Source organism: Thunnus thynnus, chromosome 23 (assembly GCF_963924715.1).
Source record: "Thunnus thynnus chromosome 23, fThuThy2.1, whole genome shotgun sequence".
Lineage (NCBI taxonomy): Eukaryota > Metazoa > Chordata > Actinopteri > Scombriformes > Scombridae > Thunnus > Thunnus thynnus.
The window spans coordinates 23,909,121-23,932,375 of record NC_089539.1 but is presented as its reverse complement, the minus strand read 5'-3'; the positions used below and the strand labels follow the sequence as shown (position 1 = coordinate 23,932,375).

The window sequence follows — 23,255 nt, the reverse complement described above, 5'->3', positions numbered from 1 at the left end:
TGATGATGCTGTTTGTCTTTGTGTCTGTGTTCGTTTTATAGATTTTTCTACGACAATCCGATCCAGTCTGTCGGACGCTCGGCCTTTCAGAACCTACCAGAGCTGCGCACACTGTGAGACACACACTCAACACTAACTCAACACAGTTTATTAGACACTTTCATAGATTTACTTATAGGGTTTATAATGTATCAAGCACATTTCCAGGTCCATATTTATATTCTGGGGCTCTACTGGAATATCTTTGCATGAGTTACAGCTCAAAAAACTCCATATTTATAGTATGCTGGTCCTTTATGAAGCCTCTCAGTTCATCCTCTGTATGAAATTGGCTGTTTTAGCTCCTTTCTCTGAGGAAAAACTTCTGGACATGAAGACAAAACATTATTAAAATTAAAAATTTCCATTTTTATCTCCATAAAAAGTCTCCTAGAGCATGTATCGTACTACTCACATGCCAAATATCTTGTCTTGAAATGAAGGAAATTAAATCAGCAAAAAAAAAAGGGCTTAAAGGACCAGTGTGTAAGATTTAGTGGCATCTATCAGTGAGGGTGCACATCGCAGCAAACTGAATACCCCTTTCCAAGTGTGCAGGATAACCTACAATGGCCACAAAACTGGCAAAAAATGCAAAAGACCCTCTCTAGAGCCAGTGTTTGGTTTGTCCATTCTGGGCTACAGTAGAAACATGACGGTGCAACATGGCGGCCTCCGATGAAGAGGACCCGCTCCCTCCGTAGATCTAAAGGGCTCATTCTAAAACACAATGACTCTTATTTTCATGGGATTATACACTAATTAAAACATAGTTATGAATATTATATTCCATCTCTGCCAAGTCTGTTCCGCTAGATGCCACTAAATTCTACACACTGGTCCTTTAAAGGGGCAAAAACAATAAGATATGTATAAAACGATGTAACGATGAAAAATATGTGCATAGTGATGAACCTATCAGTGACTCTGCAGCTCCTCTCGGCTTTACGGAGCTTTATAGTGAGTTTCAGCTCATTGTTTATCTGTCTGGCTGCAACTTTACTGTTCTGGTTCACTCTCAGCGTCTCATAGTGTCGTTTTCAGAGTAAAAGCTGTAAAAAGCCGCTGAACACTACCTGCTCAGCACTAAACTGCAAACAGACACAGTTAGCTGTAGACTAGCTGGTGAACATAGTGGAGCATTTAGCAGCTAAAGAGCCAGATATTTCCCTCAGGAGTTGATAGAGAGCAAAAACAGAGCTAAAAGAGAGTGAATATTGGACTTACATTCACCAGGTGGACAGAAACACGACTCCAAATGAATGATAATGTTGCTCCGTAACTGCTGGATGTGGAAATAATTTGCTAACAAGTTCAACATATCAACTTAAAAGCTGATTATATGTATATGAATATGTTTCTGATGGAAACTAGTGGACAAAACATCACTTACTGCAGGTTGGAGTATTACTTTTATCTCACTAAAACTATATTTTCACTTTATTTTATGAGCTTTTTGATCTCTTTCACTCACAGAATGAAACTAAAAGTGAGTCCAAGATGCTGATTCACTAATTCGCTGCAGCCTTCAGTAACTCAGACACTAATCACACAAAGAATATAACACACAAACTGAACACAAGGTGCAATATTTCTCTTTGTCGTCTCTCAGCTCTCTGAACGGAGCAGCAGATCTCACAGAGTTTCCAGATCTGACGGGAACCAAGAGCCTGGAGAGCCTGTAGGAGACACACACACACACACACACACACACAAACACACACACACACACACACATGCACACAGGAATGTTTCATATCGTGGTGTGTTTGCTGTTGTAGCCGACATCAGTGTGTGTTTTGAGAGCTGAACCTCAAATCAAACTGCTGTTATTAATACGCAGCAGTTATTATTCTGACAGACTGTAACTTTATTTTTCTGCAGCTCAGCATGAAATTAAAACCCCCTTTTTCTCTCCTTGTTGTGACCCAGTTTTTCCGTGTCATAATAAACACCATCGCAATGTTTATTTTCTTGTATTTTTCCATTTAAACTTGTTTCTGAAAGCGGCGTGTGTTTAACAGTAACCTCACACTGAACCGGTAGGTGGAAATCAAAACTCCAACCAAACAAACCGTCACACATTCTTGAACTCTGTGCCTCACAGATATTTCATTGCTTCACACTTTGAAATGATCCCTCCCAGTGTTACGTCTCGCCCCGACATCCTGTATCAACAGGACACTGCTCCTTTAGTCTGTTGTTGAACATAAACTCCCCTTACATTCATTTATCAGAGTTTACAGTAACACAGTAAAACACCAACAACACTTACTGCTGTTCTGTTAGCTTTGTTAGCTTGATGCTAGCTTTCATTTTCCTGTCTGAAATTCCACTTTTACATTTGTTTCATGTGGAGCTGAAACATTTTCCTGCAACTATTTTCATACTTAATTAATTGTTTCCAGCAAAAAAAAAAAAAAAAAAAAAAAAATTCTCTAGTTCCAGCTTCTCATTTTCATAAATTTGCTCTTTTTCTAAATTTTATTCCACATTTTTTTAGGTTTTCACATGTGTTTTAGGAGAAAAAGTAAGTTGTTGACGTCTCTTTGGGTGTTAAGTTCTGTGAATCATAACCTTTATTTTGATTGTATTTGATGACTATTGTGCTTCAACTAATGATTATTTTCATTATTATTATTATCATCAAATATTTTCCCGATTTATTGTTTATAAATTGTCAGAAAATCTTTTTAAAAAAAAGGCCTGTCACAGTTTCCTAACTTTCCAGAGAAAGTAGTTTTAAATTTTCCATCACATTCTGAGCAGCAGGCCGACAAAGGACCAATCAGAGACCGCGAAGACGGAGCGAGCGTTACGTTTCCTGGCTGAAATTCCACTTGTGTGTTTGAGATTTATATGAAATGATGTGTTTCTTCTAATTACAATGACATGAAATCACGGAGTGTGATGATTGAAATCACAAGCTAGTTAAGTAATTCCTGCTGGGTTTAATGAGCGACTCCACGCAGCGCTTTCACATCCAGACTGTTATTGTTGTTTTTTACAAAGCCTGAGTCACAACCAGTTTCACACTCCTGTTTTAAGAACTTCCAGTTTCACATAGACGAGCTTCATCTGTCCACCCTGATTAAACATCCCTGATTGGAAATGTCTTTACTTCCTCTGCAGTAACGGCAGCACTTGAAGTCCTGTTCCACTCAAAAACATGTTTCTCTTCTTGTTCCGTCAGTCGGATGTTTAAATGTCATTGTACCTGTTTTTTTTTTCTGGAAAACCACATCAAACGTAAATTATTATTCAAAGCAGAGTATTTTATATGGTTTAAAACATTTCTGAAGGGGATCTTTAAGAGCATAATTCATAAATCAGCTGCTGGATTCATCTATAGTGAGCAGACTGTGACCTCCAGAGGACTGTTGGAGTGTTTTTTTCCTGGTAAAATTGAGACTCGCTGTAAAGTTGTAACGGATTAATACGTCTGACATGTTGTCTTTTGTGTGTGTGTGTGTGTGTGTGTGTGTGTGTGTGTGTGTGTAGGACTATCACTGGAGCTCGGATCACCTCTCTTCCCGGTTCTGTGTGTGAGCAGCTTCCAAACCTGCAGCTGCTGTGAGTCCGAATACAAACTGCATCCTTGTCTAAACTCATTTAAATTAGTTCAGCCTAAAAACACGTCGGCAGCTTTTAACACGTTACAAAAAAGAAAAAAAGACTCGACTCAGGTCTGTATTTATCAAAACTCTCATGTTTTGGACTTAAGTGAAAGATAAAAGTAAAAATTTTACTTACTTAAGAATAAAAGTTTGTTTTTAAGAGGGTCGAGCCTCTATTTTCTCTCTGATTGTACAAAATATCACCAGTCATGATCAATAATCAATATTGAGTCACTGAAACAGTATCGTTAAGAATAGAGTCATTTTAGCCTTTTATATTATTTGTATTTGAACATTTAGTAGGATGTTACATCACTTATTCTTTTTTCTTATGTTTGGCTTTTATCAGGGCTGCAAACAAACGAAGAATAAATCTGTCGTCGATGTTATTTTATCAATAATCATCTGATCATCTTCGTTGTCTGCATGTGTCAGTGTGATACTACTGTACCTACCTCCAGTTTCCTATTGTTTCATTTTCTTTGCAGTGCGTACAAAGAAAATAAATAAATAAATAAATCTTCATATTGAGTCAACAGTAATATCTGGTCAATAAGAACGCATGAAAGAAAGAGAGCCGGCAAGCAGAGAAATAACTGATAAAAAAAACTGATAACTAACAGCAATAAATAGTCGGCTGATGTGTAATAGAGACACGATTGAAGTAGATAATAAAGCCTTCAGATATTGCAGCTGTAGTAATGAATAAATCAATCAATCTTTATTTGTACAAAACCTTTCATACAGACGAGTCACTGATGACGACGATAATAATACAGAACAAGTGTCGACTAACGCACACGAGAAGAAAAAGATATGAAATTTAATTAAACAAAATAGATTTAAAAGCTATAATAATAATAATATTAATAATATTAATAATAAAACAATGAAATAAAAACTAGCTAAAAAATTAAATAAAGACATAAAATCAATAAGCGGGATAAAAAAATATATAAAATAATATTAATAATAAAATAAAAGATAAAATAAAATTTTACAACATGAATAAATAAAATAAGTGAAAAAAATAAAGTAAATAATGTCTATAAATCATTCAATCAGAAGCCAGACTGAAGAGGATTTCAACACTTCAGCTGCTATCAGATCTTCGGTCCATTAAAGCTAAAAACTGCGTCACCAAAAGTTTCCATCCTGCACTTTGGAACAACTACCAGACTGGTTCCAGAAGGACCAGAGACCTGCTGTACTGGTTCAAACACTGTAAACATGTTGGACATACTGTATATGCTGCTGGTGCAGAACCATGAAGTGCTTTAAAAACAAGTAAAAGAATTTTAAAATCAATACGGAAACTGAGTGTGAGGACTTTAAAACAGGTGTCGTTTGTTGTGTCAATTATGTGATTCCACTCTGACAAAGAGGAAGGAGACAATAATCTCTTACAGTGTTCGTCACACTTCATTAATGCTCAGAGCATTTGTTGTTTGCACACAGATGAAAAACTGTTGACACCTTTTATAGCTTGAAACTTCTTGTCAAGGCTGCTTGTTCCAGTTAACGTCCTTATCTGGTTTTGTTTCCATCTAAGGTTCTGTGGCAGTCTCGCTGCCCTCTGACGCACCACTTTAGCCTTGGTCTTTCTAAACAGTTAACAGTTGCAAATTCTCTGCTTGCACTCCCGAAGACTGAGATATGTTTGGTATTACAGTCTCCATGAACCCTTCTGTTACATTGATAGTACTTCAGTATGTAATCAGGCTAAAGTTCTCTCAGTTAAAGGTCCAATTCTTAACTATTCTGCTTTAAAATATCTAAAAACAACTAGATCTATGTTATATATTTTGTTGAGTTGTGTACTTACATTATCTCAAATGTTTCCAACAAGTTTCAAACCCGTAGAAATCTGTAATTTTAATCAAGGTCCGTTTCTTTTGGTTTCGATGGCGTTACAGCTCCTTCACGCATGAGTCAGCGTTGTTGTTGTCTGTCAGACCCTTCAAGTCATAAATTGACTTTTTATCCGGTTTTAAGCCACATTTTCACAATAAACTTTTTAGATCTTGGTTGTTTTTGGTTTATCAGAGAAACAAGCTGAGCAAACGTTAGCGGCAGCTCGGCTCCGGACGTCTTGTATCCACCGAACAGCGTCAGAGAAACACTGACTTTTTAAATGTGAAACTGCTTTATTCAGTGTTTTTACTGGTTTTAATCAGCGGGTCAGTTTGTTTCGGAGAGGAGGAGACTTCTGAGGATAATTCGGCTCCAATAAAAACCTGCTGAACAACGAACACTGAAGGAATCCTAACAGGAAGAAGCTGACAGCAGAGCAACATCTGTCTGTACAGCAGTGGTAGCAGTTTAACAACGAAGACAACAACTCCCATGATCCCTCGCTACTTCATGACGTCATCAAACTCCTTTTTTTTGTTATTGTTTTGATTGAGAGACCCCTAGCGGCAGAAATTACACCTTCCCCGTCTAAAGGTTACATGTTAAGATTCAGAATGATGGATTATGTGTAATTTCCCTCACAGTGTTTTCTCTGATAGATAATATAGTTAAAAGTAATGGATAAACAGTTAATATAGCTGAATTAGCTGTGTAGCTGTTAAGATAATTAGCTAAATTTAACGGATAAATGGCTAAAAAGTTGAAAACATCCAGTTTAAAATGAACCCTTGAGGTCATGTGACAGGGCTGTGAGGGTGTTTCTGGTCGGGAACTGATGCTTTACAGCATTATTAAGTGTAATTCTTAGACGTCTAATAAATACAGGCTCACACTGGACCACATCCTGATCAAATAAGCCACTGTTGACCCTTTTTTTTATGTTCAGTGTGTTTTGGACTTAACAGTGATGACAACAAGTGAAACGTTCCTCTCTTTCCGCAGCGATCTCTCCTACAATCAGATCCAGACTCTTCCCAGTTTCTCCGGCTGTGAGAGCATCCAGAAGATGTGAGTTTTATTTTTAAATCCTATTATAAGTTGACATTTTATTTGTTTTTTTTTAAAAAAATGTATTTATTTGACACTTATGTGCTAAAAACATACAATACTTTCTCAATCACATGTTGGATACACATTTTCAGACCTTCGGAGCCTCTCACACACACTTATCTAATCTGCCTTATTTTAACAGTTACCATAGCAACCAATAAAGTACAGCCAGCTGTGTATTATGGGAATAATTAGCACTGTTGTAGTCTATTTTTGACCAATCAGATTACTCAGACAGAACTCTCCTTCCTCTAAAACAGATTGATTAACGTGATGTAATGGAAATATCAGGGCTTGTGTGTGTGTGTGTCCGTTTCAGTGATCTGCACCATAACGAAATAGAGGAACTGGAGGAGAACACCTTCCACGGTCTGATGTCACTACGCTCTCTGTAAGCACACACACACACACACACACACACACACACACACACACACACACACTGAGTCTGCAGGTTTAATTATCCTGAAGATCCTGAGCAGTGATCCGAAGGTGCCCTCTTTAAATACTTCCAAATGGAAACACACACACAGATCCAGGTGGTCTGGTTGTTGATGGGACAGGTATGAGGACATAGTTTGGCTCACAGTCAGAAATCTACGCAGAAATACAACAACTAGTTACAATAAGACATGAAGTATAAAGACAGGTAGGGAGGGAGCTAAATACTGTCAGTTAACAGTCGCTAATTAGCACCAAACACAAAGTACAGCTGAGGCTGATCAGTACATCTGCAGGTATAAACAGCCATAAAGTATTAAGGCTTAAAAGTTTCACAGCAATCCATCCAATAGTTGTTGAGAAAAAGAGGAAAAGTCAGTAGAATATATCATCTGGGAACCATGAATGTTTGAACCAAATTTGGTCCAAATGCATTGAGATGAGAAGGCTTTGAGCTGTTGGTGTCACTAGAGAGAAAGTTAAAGGACGATCAAAGTGTTTAAGATTCGTCCTCTGGAGAACGTGAATGTCTGAACACAATTTCATGAGCCAGTAGTTGTTGAAATATGGAGCAAAGTAAAAGCTAAGGCTAAGTAAAGCAAAGCCAAGATCCGGCCAACATACTGCGTGGAATGATGACACTCGGGCGGTCCGCTCCTGTTTCCCAGATCTGGGCCACAAGCAAGCCGTATGTCAACCAAGAGCAAACCAGATAAACCAGAACTGGCCCAGTACACATACCTGAGAGCACTGCATCTTTACCAGAAAAAGGCCCACATTTGATTTGGGCCATGTTTGCTATTTTACATCCATTTTATTTTGTTCGGGCCAGAAGAAGAAGACCAGCAGCGCCGCATCATTGCCTGAAGTGTCCCTTCTTCCATACGGCGAAAAAGAGAAGAAAAAAAAATACTGAAAATATTCATTATTTTTTGTACCATTTTGCCACAATCTACCTTTTAATTATCAATACTCAAAATACATATTTTAGGTGGAATATCACTAAATCAATAATCTGAGTTCATAATAACAGCTCAGTTTACTGAGTTAATATTAAAGTAACATTAACGATGTGTATTTGTCGTGTTTTACTTCCACCTCCTCAGTCACGCCTCTCTGAACATTATGACTTATTTTATTATCGTATTATAGAAATAAGCACATTATGCAAACACTTTCTCTCATCCTGGGATTAGAAACAAAGAACGGCTGTTACATGAGACCCCGTGGTGTGTGTGTGTGTGTGTGTGTGTGTGTGTGTGTGTGTGTGTGTGTGTGTGTGTGTGTGTGTGTTAATCCAGGCTAACAGCAGATATCAGGTCAACACTCTTGATCTGTGAATAGAAAGTTTTTGGTTCATTTCCTGACTTCCTGTTTGTGTCCGTAGTGATTTATCGTGGAACAGATTGTCGTCGGTGAAGCCGAGCTCGTTCTCTGCTCTGCCTGCTCTGACCAAACTGTGAGTAACCAGACCAGTTTACCAGAACAACCTCACCAGTGTCACCAGTGTGAACTAGTTCTCAACTGAAAAATAACAAAATATAATGAAACATAGTGAAAATAATGAAAAGAAAAGACACTTATGAGAGTTATAGCTGCTAACAAACCATTTGTTAAATGATAAAAAGGGGACTTAAAGTAATTTTTTGTGGAATTTTTGATAGATGCAGCTGCCAAATACTGACAAAAATGTGATATAAATGTCAAAAAAGTCATGTTTTCAATAAATAATTGTAGTTCTTATTGTCCCAACTGGTTTTCTGTCGTTCTTTGACTGGTATTATGGTGAAAAAAGTTATTATATTGTATTATAAGAGGTATTAAAAAGGTCTTGAAACTTCAAACTTTAGTTATGAAAAGTCCTGGAAATTGACATCAGGTCGACTCTTCTCTCTCTCTTCCTGTCTCTGCAGCGACCTGTCGTCCAATCAGCTGTCGTCTCTGCCTCTGATTGGTCTGCAGAGTTTAACTCACCTGCGACTGGCTGGAAACACTCAGCTGATGGAGTTAATACCCCGAGAGGACCTGCCGAGAGTCAGGTGATCACACACACACACACACACACACACACACACACACACACACACACACACAAAGACATAAACAAAGACAAATCATGTCTAAATCAAAACATACGCCGTTGTAATCCATGGCTCACTTACCATGACCGAAACATGAAATACCAAACAAAACGCTGCCTGCTGTGACGCCGAACCTCAAACATGGATGCCGGAGGGCGGATGAGTTCAAACTGCGGTTGAAACAGACGTCACAGGTTTTTCTCGCCGTGTTTTAAACCCTTAGTGTTCAGACCTGTTATTAGTTTATAGCGGCGGACGGAAATACCGCTGCTATGATTTAGAGGAATGGCCCTTTAACTGGAAAAAGGTTTGAATTTACAGCCATTCGACAGCTGATTAACTCCTGCAGTGTTTAGATGTGACGCACACGCAGTCCTTAAAGCTTCATGGACGGCATTAACATCGCAGGAGGAGGCGGAGAATCAAATATCCTCTCTGCTCCTATCTCTGATGTGTGATAAACCTCCATGAATCAACAAGAAATAAAAAAGAGGCTGCAGAACTGAATCATCAAGTTTTCTTCAGTATCACAGTAATCCAGTGATGTTTGTCTGTTACACTGCAAACAGGAGCTGCAAACAGCTGATTCACATGACTTTTAATGGAGCCAATTTAATCATTTTTGTCATTTTTAAAGGGAAAAAAAGCCAAAATTCTCTGATTCCAGCTTTTTAAATGTGAATATTTCCTGCTTTCTTCAGTCTTGTATGACAGTAAACTGAATATCTGGCTTGTGGACTGTTGGACGGGACAAAACAACATCTGAGGACGTCATCTTGGGCTTTAGGAAACACTGATCAACACCATTTATCACCATTGTCTGACATTTTATAGACAAAACTGATTGATCAGTAATAAACGTAATAGTTAGTTGAAGCCTTGGTACAAATGTTCAGCTGCCATTGTTTTGCATTAATTGACAACTGACACGAAACGTTATTTCCTCAAAGTTTCACTTTTATGACAAACACACCGATATGTTGGTGTTGGCATGTTTACATCTATCAGACCAGTTTGTCTTCCTTCATTTTCACATAAAACTCAAATTTCACACTGAGCTGATAAAATGCGGTAGAAGGAAAAAAAATCTCAGAGGTCCACTTTAAAATACGAGGACGTCGCTCTGGACGAGATTTCCAGAGTAACGTTGGGAGGAAGTTGATTTGAACGTTAAAAAGTGGGCGTTTCATAACAAATCTTAACTCTCGATGGGTGGATGTCAAGATATTGAAGCACATGTCATATAAACATGATTGGATTTTGATATAAGAATACGAAGAAATGTATTTTTTTGTATTTTTTTGGTATATGTTGTTAAATAGGTTCACTATATGAGCGGAGATGTGATTTAAAAGGGTTAAAAAGACATTTTTCATTTAATCTTGAGTTTAAATGACAGGAGGAGCAGCGAGCTCGTTGCAGCTGTAATTATTACTGAAAAATGAGCCTCATACAGAGAAGGAACTGGTTTCTCTCTGGAGACACTAATCTGTCTCCACTGGGTCCACTGGGAAGCATTTAAAGGGAGATTCTGCGGAACAACAGGTGTAATAAAGTCGATTTATATGAGCTTTGTTTGGAAATAAAATGTCAATAAATGATAAAGATATAACGTCTCTGTGTTTCGCTGCAGGGTGATGGAGCTTCCTTACGCCTTCCAGTGTTGTGCCTTCGTCTCCTGTGAGAGGAGAGGAGGAGGAGGAGGAGGAGGAGGAGGAGGAGGCGGTTCGTCCTGGGAGAGAGAGGAGGCAGCAGACTCTTCTGGGAGAGACAACGCCTTCGTGACGAGCCAAGGTGAGCTCTCACACCATCGCTACTAAACAAATGGAAGACAAGGGTTCATCCTCTGAGGAGCGTGAATGCTGAAGGTTGTTTTTCAGATTTGTGGCTCATCATCATCATCATCATCATCCTCCGTCCGCTACAAAACATCACTTGATTCCCCTAAAGATGAATAACTGTGAAACATTAAATAAAATGATATCGTGTCTCTGCAGTCGATCAGGACTGGGAGGATTTTCTGTTGGAGTTCGAAGATGAACCCAAACCTCAACACTCGGTCCACTGCAGCCCTGCACCAGGTAACACACACACACACACACACACACACACACACACACACACACACACACACACACACACTGTCACGCCCCACCCTTAGTCGGCGCCTATTAACAAAACATCCAAAACAACCAGGACACTAAATGACTGCTGTAAACAATCAAAATACAATAGAAATAATATAAAATCCCAGTCTGAGAGGCAGCAGTCTCTCTGCAACAGGAACCTGGAACATTTAACCTCTTCCTCCCTGGACCAGATACACCTCACTGTGGACTGATTAAGTGTAGACGACCCAGGCGGAGCAACAGACAGGCAACACATACAGCTGTAACAACACACACACACAAACACACACACAGTCATGTTTACATTGACTTACATTCATTTCTTGGAGACTTAATCGAACCCAAAAGATTTATGTCCCCACAACGTCAGGAATACAAGTACACACACACACACACACACACATATTTGAAGTTAAACCAGATAGATAAAAACGCTGCTTCCAGTTGAACACATCTATGATTTCATACTAACATAAACACTCTGAAACCATCAGTATCTATTTAAAAACTTGAATAGTTTAAGTGCTTTTACTTATTTTGGTAAGATTTTGTTTATTTTGCTTTACTCCTGTTACTTAAAAACCTCCTCTGGACTGTTTTATGACATAAAAATAATCTGCTGTGAATAATAATTTGTGTATAAATTAGTTTTTCCACAAGAAAAGTTCAATTACATTGTTAAAATACTTAAAATGAATCTTTCACCATCATGTAAAAGGAATCTATGAATATATAAATATTCATTCTCAGTGTTTGTGCACTGAAGGCGTCAAGTTTCCACATCACACTTGTGGAAGTTTCATACTGGATCACGATTGGCTCCGAACTAGCTGTGATGTCACAAATCCTGCTTGTAGGTTCACATGTTGAACTGAAACTTTCCTCCTTCAGCAGATGGAAGTGAAATTACAATAAAGCAAATCACTTTAAGTCAGGAACATGAGAATTTAATACAAGTTAGTGACTTTTTTATTTTATTTTATTTTTTTAAAGAAGTCAAAAAAAACAATCTGCCAATGAGATGACATTATTTCCACCTCTCTCCCTGTTCAGTGCTTTATTCTGTCTTTCGTCATGATATTAACACTCATTTAACTTTTTAATTAGGAGATTTTACTCTTTTTATAGTTATTTTATATACTAATCTCTTTATTGATATCTGATTAATTGATGATAAATTGATTTGAACTTCCTCCAGGGCCGTTCCGCCCTTGCCTCCGTCTGCTCGGCAGCTGGCTGATCCGCGGTGGGGTGTGGCTCATCGCGGCGCTCTCATTGGTCAGCAACGCCCTCGTGGTCCTGTCCGTCTTCTTTTCCCCCGCCACCTCGGTCACACCGCCCAAGCTGCTGATTGGCCTGCTGGCGCTGGTGAACGGCCTGATGGGAGTGTGGAGCGGCTGGTTGGCGGCGGTGGACGCCTGGACGTTCGGCAGCTTCTGGAGGTACGGATCAGACGGCGGAGGCGGGCGGGGGGTAGGGGGGGGGGGACTCGGGTGGATTCAAACAGAGCTTTTAAAATGTGTTTGTTGTTGTTTTCAGATACGGGGCGAGGTGGGAGAGCAGCTTCCTGTGTCGGCTGAGCGGCTTCCTGTGTGTGTTTGCGTCGCAGACCGGCCTCTTCCTGCTCACCGTCGCAGCTCTGGAGAGATACCTGGCCGCCGCCACACGCCACCACAAAGCTGAGGGGCACAGCGGTGAGGAACACGCTCAGATTCACAGTCTTACACAGCAAAAACAGTGAATACGGTGACATATATCTTATCTAATAAACACGACAAATCACACAGTACGAAAGCGAAACACTAAAACAACAAAAAGAGAAAGAAATAACCTCACAGTTCTCTCATCTGAAACTCTCCTGCTTAAATCATCAGACAACTGTGAACAACTGTGTTAGAAAATCTCTGGTTCTTTGATTAAAAAGTTGAAGGTACAAGACTGTGAACATAAAAACTCTGAGGGTGAAGTTAACTATGTGAATTCTGCTTTACAACCTATTTTACAACCTACGTCGTTACTACGGCCACAGCGAAGAAAAACATTTGGCTCGACCTCGTGACCAGCAACAATATAAAGAGGACGCCAGACGCGAGGTTCGGTTGTAAAGCGAAAGTTGTTTTTTTATTTACAAAGAAGAATAAATAAATGAACTGCCTAGAATTAACCAGAACTATGGGAGTCAGGAGGTCTGGCCAAACAAAACATAAAGGTGGGAGAAGTCTGAGCCAACCGCACAGAGCTTCCTGCCTAACCTTTCAAATAGAGTGAATAACCTTAACTAACAAACAAAGCCACAAAAACAAGAGTACCAGACCTCCGTCCTCAAAAAGAGAGGAAAAAATAAGGAACAAAAGAGTAAAACACTACAACAGTAGCAGGCTGAGAGAGAGAGCTTCCTCCTCCGGCTTCTCGTAAATGTGGAGCAGCTACTCATCATCTGATGAAGAGCACCTGAGAGAGAGAAGAGGGAGAAAAACACAAGAGCGGAGGGGGGGGGGGGAGCGCCCAACAATCGATTTACTTTTCTTTTCTGGGTCAATTATGGCGCCGTATTTTGTTCCCAAACGCAACAACGGAGCAACAGCTGCCGAAGCTCACGGGTATAGAACTAAGAAATGGGAAGGAACCATAGACAGTATATAAAGATGGCGGTGGCGAGGTGTGACGTCACCCGCCGGTTTGCATTTGAGCTGGTTCGAAGCCCAGATTTGCCGCTCACAGTCGACACCAGGAGCTTCCAAAATAAGGAGCGACGGCGGTTGCTAACGCTAACTTATCGGGAGCGCTCGGGCTAACGTTAGCTAACTAACACGGCATCATCATCATGATCATCAGGTATCATTGTCAAGGTACATTGAATTTAGTGAAATATTGCGACTCAGTGTGAGCCAACTGTCAATCAAAGCTGTCAATCAACACCGACGCGGCAGACATCAAAGCTACTATAAGTCTTCAAATCTTATTAACGGAGCAATAATTTCCAAAATGACCACCAGCACACTCATTAGAGGGTCTGAATTTATAGATTGAGACCAGAATGACTCGTTAAAAAAATGATTGACTCTGTATTTCTAGAGAGAAGTTGATGTTTTTTGAATGGGAGTCAGTTGGAGCAGCTAGCGGCCGTCGGCGGCACTTTAAGGAACTTCCTTCCGCATTGGCTTCAATGTCAAGTTGGTTGTTGCTGCTTGAAAGGGACGCTGGTTCTGGAAGTGTTTTTCCCCCGTTCTGTATTCCCATTTCAATTATTTCAATTTTTTTTGGATGATGTGGGTTTACATCCTGACCACCAGTTTACATTATTTTAACTTTATTTCTGAGAAATCACGTTTTGTCCGTGACTTTGTTGAACGGCTAAGAATACTACATGAGCTTTAGCTGCCGTTGCTATGGAGAAGAAGCCAATCAGAGGTGCGAATCAGAGCGTAATGAATTCAAAACGTTTCCTCTGAATATTGAGCTCTGTGAACTTTTTACATGTCAGATATTTTCTAACACAGTTGTTCATCTTTTCTACTTTCTGATTCAACGTTTCATGTTGATCCAAAGAGCCCAAATTGTGAGTCATGTAATATTTTCTGTTTTTACTTCCAGGACTCTTTTGTAGCATTTAGAGACCAGAAACATGATTTCTCAGTAACAAAGTTGAAATTATATAATCGTTATATTATCCTGGAGAGACTCGTGTTTTTATGTTCAGTCACATTGAAGATATTGTTTAAAGATACATGGCGTTTTAAGAATGTGGAAAAACACACAAAACATTTGATGTACGAATTATTCTTCCTCAGGTTGTGTCTGATTTCACTCATCTTCCTCTGCAGGTCGCTCCTCGTCGCCGCTCTCCGTCCGTCTGGCCGTCTGTCTGTGCTTCCTGTTGGGCCTGGCTGTCACGCTGCCCCCCCTGGTGGCCGGGCACAGTAGCACCTCCCTCTGTTTGCCGCTGCCTTCCTCCTCCTCCTCATCCTCTCTGGCTTTCTCTGTCTCCTTGGTGCTGCTCGACTCGCTGTGTTTCCTCCTCATGACGCTCGCCTACACTCGCCTCTACTGCCGGGCCAACAAGGCTCCGCCCGCCACCGAAGAGGAGGCGGCGTTGACTCGACATGTGGCGTGGCTGCTCTTCTCTGATTGTCTCCTCTACCTCCCCGTGGCCTTCCTCTCCTTCTCCTCCCTGCTGCGCCTCCCCGCCGCCGGCCCGGAGGCAGCGAAGGGGGTTCTGCTGCTGGTGGCGCCACTGCCAGCCTGCGTCAACCCGCTGCTCTACCTCCTCTTCAACCCGCTCGCCCGGGAGGAGCTGTCGGCACTGGTCAAACGCACCTGCGGCGCCGTGGTGTTACCGATGCTCGGCAGGGGAGGAAGAGGAGGAGGAGGAGGAGGAGGAGGAGGAGGAGGAGGCGCTGGGAGCAGGTCGAGGCCAGGAACGATGGATTTAACATACGACGAGGATGCAGAGAAACAGTCGTGTGACTCGACGCAGGCGCTGGTGGCGGTGGGAGGCATGAAGGAGGAAGAGGAGGAGGGGAGAAGAAAAATAACGAATGACACGCAAGATTCAGTGGCGTTTGTTGCTCAGCGTCACTAGACTGACAAAACACACACACACACACACACACGCACACACAGTCTGACGGTCTCACCTGCCAAACTGAAATATCTGAAAACTGGTAAAAAAAAAATCTGGTTCAGATAAACTCTCGACTGAGCTTTTCAGTTACATTCCTTCTTTGGTGTCTTTTGTCCCAGATGGCCACCATACACCCCAACAGGCACCTGATTGGTTGCATATGGGGTGATGTAAAGGGGTGTTCAGAGGCAGCGCAATTGTGTACAAACCGAGCAGGTAGCTCCAGGTCTGAAAAGTGAAGCTAACGCGGAAGTGCCTTAAACCTGCATTCTTTCTAATGGCCATCAGGGGGCGACTCCACTGGCTGCAGAAAGAAGTCCGACTGAGAAAATGGCCCTACTGCTCACTTGATTTATTACCTCAGTAAACTGTTTCCTAATGAGTTTATGGTCTCAAGTCCTCTTCAATACGGCATGATGTTCAGTTTGTAAATTATGGTCCCCTTTAGAGTAAAATAGATGATAAAGCAGCGTATGCTTTAGGGCGTAGCTACGTTGTGATTGACAAGTCGCTACCACGGCGACAACATTGCTTACGTAACATAACCATGGCGTAACCCCAGAGTATAGGCGTAGCTGCTGCTATTTCACAGTGTGTTTTCAGTTCATGAAAGTTAATTTTGACATTTTGGTTGCCTAAAAAAAGTCTTGTTCAGTGTTTGGTTGTGATAAAAGACCCTCTAAGTTTGTTTTAATGGTTTTAGGCCTGTTTTTCGCTAGCGGAAATTAGCATTAGCATTATCACTGTTAACCATAGATTTTAAATGCACCGTGCTAACCAAGCTGGCAGCTAGCGCTATGGTCAGTTCCACCCTCTCGTCCAAATATGGTCACTTCTGGCTCCAAAAATCAAACACGGCGATGGTCAAATCCAAGATGGCGATGGTCGAATTGCTACGCTCGAGGCTTCAAAACGGCAGTTCACAAACCAACGGGTGACGTCACTGACACACATGGACGCGAACAGATGCAAATTCGCTGTAGGTGATGCATCATGAGGCGAAGACGTGTCCGTGTGAGCTAGAAATGTTTCAACTTGAGGAAAAAGGAAACAAGCTGAAGAAAAAATAAGGTTTAGGCCCCTTTTGTTGTTTATTATGTCAGAAAAGATGTAATAAATACATTAAAGACTCACAAGAATTTCAATTTCAAATCAATTTAAAATACTATATATGATAAAAAAGAATAATAAAAATCGGTTTCCAAACCAGCTAATAGCACCATCACACAGGACGGACGGAGATGTTTACAACATGCATGTTAATATTCAGAAGTAGTGACTTGTCTGATGTCAGGGACCTGAAATCCAACACATACCCTCCGTTTTACAGACATTAACAATCACACGAGTCTATAAACCTGATAAATTGCATTCTAGCTGATAGTAAAAATGTCTTCATCAGTTGTAGGCGAATTAACACAGACTGCATCCGTAATGTTTACCTCAACACTTACATGATGACGCAAAGTGATTTAAATTAAAATTATAATTTGCTCTGATGCTTAGAAATTACAGAAACTGCTGGTCAGATTGAAATTTATCAAACTCTTGCATGTTGTGGCTGTAATGAACACTGCAGCCTGTAGGGGGCACCAGCTTTGGCAGGTGAGACAAACACACACACACACAGATACACTGCAGACTGATGGGGACTGTGTGGCAGCAAATGTAGCAGAGGACGGTGAAAGACAACAAAACAGACACATAAAAGTGCCCGGCATGTACACACCGCCTGTTCGATTCCTACTTTTTCCTCTTTATCTCTGTGTGTTTAATATTGTTTTTCTGCTGCGAACTGTAAGTCGATCAAAAGTTAAAAGACGGAACAAGAAAAAAAAAAAACAAGAGGAAGATTTCTGCTTCGTCCTGGGCTGCAAGCCAGAGGACACACACACACACACACACACACACACACACACACACACAGTACATGCATTATGAGCAGCTTTTATTTCGAAATATGACACAATTTACAACATTGTGTTAACAAACAGCCTACCAAATGTTCTACCAAATGCCTTTTGTGTGTGTGTGTGTGTGTGTGTGTGTGTGTTTGTGTGTGTGTGTTTGTGTGTGTTTGTGTGTGTGTAATGTGTTTTTACGCGTGTGTGTGAAAGCTGCAGCGTCTGTGTGAGTTTCGTCACAGAGTCGATCCCCAAACTGAAAACAGGAATCTGAAGACAAGCAGGATTAAAGACCAACTGAAGCTCATGTTCAGCAGCTGAAAGTCGTCCAATGAAGAAGAAACAAAAAAACATAGCCGGTCCTTGAATATAACGTCTCTCTGTAATAATCCAGAACATGAACTGAAAGTCAGATTGTGACGTTTATCTCACTGCGGCAGTGTTAGTGGTGACATTTTAACGTGTCAACAAATCCCATGAAAAGACCAAAACCAACAACATGTTCGTCCGTCTCAATACTTTCTGAATGTTTACAGCTCACAAATATATAGTTAACGACTGTCTAACACAGTGGTTGTCAAACTGACACAGATTAGACCACAGACCCCCATCTGATAAGATTTCGTCACAGATTTTAGATGTTTTATTACACTTGTAGTATGAAGAACAACTTTATTAGTTGACCAACGCATTTCGGCCATAGACTGTATAAAAATATGGACGTAGTTACCGTGACGTCACTCGTTGGTTTCTGGAGAGCGGTTTTGAGCTCAAAGCGAGCCGCTCCGGCCGTCGCCATCTTGGCAGTACGTGACGCTGCCTAACTCCCAGCCAATCAAAAATGGGCAAAGAGGCGGGCCGAATGGCCGAAACAAGCCACCTAGCGGCTGGAGGACCTGTCACTCAAAGCAGCCATGTCCTTCATTATGCATAACTTTTCGGTTTAATAGAACTTAAACAGGTGAGTTATAAAAAAATTCACCCCCCGTACAGGAGTCATGAAAGGGGAAATTAGCTACAGAGACCAAAACCGTTTTTTGTACCAGGCTGTAAACATGTTTATTTCTGCTGTAAAGTTGGACATTTTAACATGGGGGTTTATGGAGATTGACTCACTTTTGGAGCCTCAAGTGGCCGTTCAAGGAACTGCACTTTTTGCCACTTCTGCATTGGCTTCATTTTTCTGGCCTGGAGGTTGCTGCTTGGTTTCGGCTTGTGGCCTTCATCAGGGTCATCATAAAACACATATTTAAATGCTGTTTGTAATGTGTTTTATGATGACCCTGATGAAGGCCACAAGCCGAAATGCATCAGTCAACTAATAAAGTTGTTCTTCATACTACAGGTGTTGCTGGAGTTCTCATCTCTCTTTAGACTTCTTTCCCTTCTCCGTGCACCTTGGAAGTAGGTGAAGTTGTGCCAGAGACCCTCACTCTGCATGTCAAACATTCGGTCATTGTGTTACTTATGGATGCAATTATAGAGAAAATAAATAATTCCCCTTTTAGCCGGAGACCCCTGGAACACCCTCAAGGACCCTGCGGGTCCCTGGACCCCACTTTGAGAACCACTGGTTTCAATAATTTAAACTGTTTATTCATTACTTTAAGCTAACAACAAGTGGTTTCCCTGGTTGGGAATAACTTCGGATACACACACAGTACTTGTTCGTAGGTCAATTTATTAATGGTTTGGTTCTTCTTGTCGAATTTGTTGATTATAATAAAAAATACCAGACTCATGTTTTAGGATTTATTGTCGTCGTCGTAGACTTTCACACCTCAACAACCTGCTTTAAAAGGAAAAATGCCATTTTACAGCACATTGAAAGTCTCTGAAGATGTTTGGTTTTGGTTGTGTGTGTGTGTGTGTGTGTGTGTGTGTGTGTGTGTGTGTGTGTGTGTGTGTGTGTGTGTGTGTGTACGTATTCTTGTAAATACAGGCTACTGTGACAATCCTTTTTCTCCGTTTTGTGTAGACTGTGAGAAATGTCTTTGCTGAAATTGTTTGTACATATGATCGTGACGCAGCGCGGGAAGGTTTTTCTCTCATTGTGTAAAATGTAAAAGTTTTACAGCTGCATGTTTGGTGTTAATCATCCTTCATGAATGTGCTGCACAAACATCATCCACATCCTATAAGACTCACCACCTGCATGAGTTTTTTTTTTTTTATATACAAATCCAAAGTGGTTGGATGTTTGAAGAGACACATTTGTGAATTTTTTTATTTGTAAAGACAAAATATCTATGTTGGATCTATTCTCACCAAGGTTATGAAAGTTTAAACAAAAGCTCAAAGCTAACAGAAAATATCCTTGTGTTGAAGTTTGAATGTCCGCTGTGTGTGACACTTTAACTGCTGCATCTTCTGTCATCAGCACTTAAAAAAAAATCTGTAAAAGTTGAGAAAAATGTAAGTTTGTAAGTGGTTCGTGCTCTGTCACTTCATCCGTCCACTTGTTTTCTATTTCTGTTGTAAACTTTTGTAAAATATCTGAACGTGTGGAGTTATTTTTAGTCTGTAAAATCCAGAGTTGTTTGTGACGTATATATATAAAACAACAACGTGGCTGTAACTGAGGTACGTCTTTTTATTTCAGCTGGAGATCAGAGTTATGATTCATCCCTATCGGCCACTTTGAACCGAACCCACAAACAGGCTGCTGTGACTCACTCTGACTAAAAAAAGCTTTTGATTTTAAACAATTACGCAATGATCCGCAGCAGCGTTATGAGAAGAGCTGTTTGTGTTGACGACAGCAGAGCAGTGACCTCATCGTTCCACATCAGCAGATACTGAAACGTGTCTGAAGATCTAGAGGACGAAACTAGGAACATTATTAAGTTTCAGAATAGGAGCATCCTGATCTCTTTTTGAAGCGGCTATAATCGATATTTTTCACAATAACAGTGTCTGATCTGTCAGTGTGTGATGTGTTGGTCGTGGCTCGTAGTGATGAATCCGCAGCTCCCCTCAGCCTTATGTGCATTTTCAGTTTGCGCGTAAAAAAACCAAGAAATGCCAAAAGTTCGAAAAAAATCTCAAAATATCGCAAAAAAAAGTTTTTACGCTTGGGGGAGGTGGAAAAGTTGGCCAATCGATAAAAGGTAAATGCGACTGAGTGCAATGGAGACAGATTCATAGAAATCACATGACTTAAATGTCATTCAAGCTTCCGTTCTGTTGGAGAGACGAAAAATGGCGGCAGATAAAAACGCCAGGTGCACTTGTGTTGCGTTGTGTCGTGAGGAAGAGGCTCAGACGAGGGTTTCGTTGGAGGCCACCATTTATTCCAGCAACTGACAGAAGTAAATGAAAAGAAAATATCCTCTGGTCAATCGTGACGCTAACTCAGGCTCCTACACAAATTAAATAACAGAATTGTGTTACCATACTGTGCAATAAGTCCAAACTGATAAACAAATTTCATAAAAGGAGTGCACAATGTCGCTTACCTCTCCCATGAAGTATGACAACAAAAGTAAGTAAGTAAGTAAAACTTTATTTATATAGCATCTTTTTTAACACAGGTTACAAAGTGCTTTACAGTGACATTGGGACACAAAGAGAATAGGACACAAAAACCATGAAAGACACATTCAAGAACACATACAGACATCTCACACATACAAACACAGCGAGCATACAATCATCACCCAGAGCACACACTTGAATTTATGAAATGTTATGAGAAAGCCATTCTAAAAAAAGTAGGTTTTTAGGTGTTTTTAGGGTTAGGGGGTTAGGGTTACGGTGAGGGTTAGGATTGGGGTTAGGGTCAGGGTCGGTGTTAGGGTCAGGGTTAGGGGGTTAGGATTAGGGTTGGGGTTAGGGTCAGGGTTAGGATTGGGGTTAGGGTTAGGGTCAGGGTTAGGGGGTTAGGATTACGGTCAGGGTTAGGATTGGGGTTAGGGTCAGGGTTAGGGGGTTAGGATTAGGGTTGGGGTTAGGGTCAGGGTAGGGGTTAGGGTTAGGGGGTTAGAGGGTTAGGGTTAGGGTTAACAAAAGCACAGTCGCCTTTGGTTTTTAGTTTGGCACGTGGTACGGCCAACAGGTTTTGGTTGGAAGACCCAAGTGACTGCATGGTAGTATACAGGCTTAGTAGTTCGGATATATATGCAGGAACTAAACCGTGTAAGGCCTTATAAGTGATTAAGAGAAAGTGAACGTAGGGGTACAATGAACTGAGCCTAAAATGTTCCACCTGTTGACCCTGGAGGATTAGCACGTCAGGATTTAACTATTTACACATTTTGTGTAATTATAATACATATGCTGCGCAGTTGACCCTGTTATACATGGACCAATGAGGAGACTGAAACAGTCCTTTAATTAATACAATAAACAAACATAAATGCAATATTATATGGGAACAGCAACATGTTTTCTTCTGTTTGAGGTTTGACTGGCGCTCTTTTAATTCATCATTATCATCATCTCGTTGCGCCTTCTTCTTCTGCAGTGGTTTGATGGCACCTGACTGCAGGAATAGCGCCACCCTCTGTTTATCTTGATAAATCAACTCCTAATATTCACATAACACTGGTGGATGGAAACATGCATAAATTCACATTTTCTTTTGCTGATGTTCTGAAAATTTGGTTAAAGTTTGCGATACTTTTAGCCTAAACATTTTGTTTATCTGTCTGGCTGCAACTTTACTGTTTTGGTAGTGTCGTTTTCAGCTGCAGCAGGCAGCTGTTTTCAGAGTAAAAGCTCTAAAAAGCCACTGTACACTACCTGCTCAGTACCAAACAAACACACACAGTTAGCTGTAGACTAGCTGGTGAACATAGTGGAATGAAATATTATCTTTTTAACGCGAATGCATGTTAATTTTAATTTAAAAATTCCTCAATATAATGAGAAGATATATTTCCCTCATGCAATACTTTTCTTGTTATAATAAAGTTTGCTCATAATAGTGGGTGCTTTTTATGACAAACACTTTGAGAACAGATTATCAATATTTTAAACATTTCTCGTTATAATCAAAATGTAGTCGTTATGTTTTTGTTATAAAGAGTAAAAATATCTTCCTACGTTATTTAATCAGATCGTCTCATTGACATTAAGATCTGTCGTGACACTTTGTCGTTATAACGAGAGATTTTTCTCTGACGGCATTTTAACTGTGGGGAAACGACAGGATGTGGTCTGTAATAGACATTCAGCAGGACAAAGTCAAAAGCCTCCCCAGGGGGGTGCCGGAGAGCTGAGGGTGGGGTAAAGATACTGAGTGAGGTCATAACCAAGCCTCCAGGAAGTGCACCGGGGTTTTGACAGAGGCAGATAAAACATTTTTCCCAAACACAATCATGGGAAAAAGAGCTGCTGTAAAAAGTTGGATACGTTTTTTTGAGCGTCACACAACCTCAACGAAATGACTCATTTCACTGTCAGAATTCGATCCATTCGGTCTGATAACATTTGGAAAGTGTAGAAGATTGAAT

The 23,255-nt window shown here is 40.6% G+C and overlaps 1 protein-coding gene across 1 annotated transcript in view; it reads left to right on the top strand.

The window, feature by feature from the left end:
- The window catches only part of LOC137175675 (leucine-rich repeat-containing G-protein coupled receptor 5A-like), a 52,959-nt gene extending 32,578 nt beyond the window's left edge, over nucleotides 1–20,381 (top strand). Inside the window, exons 9-20 of the mRNA XM_067581490.1 lie at nucleotides 42–113; nucleotides 1,652–1,720; nucleotides 3,541–3,612; nucleotides 6,513–6,578; nucleotides 6,940–7,011; nucleotides 8,449–8,520; nucleotides 8,975–9,100; nucleotides 10,776–10,936; nucleotides 11,140–11,223; nucleotides 12,470–12,713; nucleotides 12,811–12,965; nucleotides 15,096–20,381. Coding sequence (XP_067437591.1) covers nucleotides 42–113; nucleotides 1,652–1,720; nucleotides 3,541–3,612; nucleotides 6,513–6,578; nucleotides 6,940–7,011; nucleotides 8,449–8,520; nucleotides 8,975–9,100; nucleotides 10,776–10,936; nucleotides 11,140–11,223; nucleotides 12,470–12,713; nucleotides 12,811–12,965; nucleotides 15,096–15,853 — 1,951 coding nt within the window. The 3' untranslated portion in view covers nucleotides 15,854–20,381. The remainder of the gene's footprint in view (nucleotides 1–41; nucleotides 114–1,651; nucleotides 1,721–3,540; nucleotides 3,613–6,512; nucleotides 6,579–6,939; nucleotides 7,012–8,448; nucleotides 8,521–8,974; nucleotides 9,101–10,775; nucleotides 10,937–11,139; nucleotides 11,224–12,469; nucleotides 12,714–12,810; nucleotides 12,966–15,095) is intronic.
- Nucleotides 20,382–23,255: the final 2,874 nt, after the last annotated feature.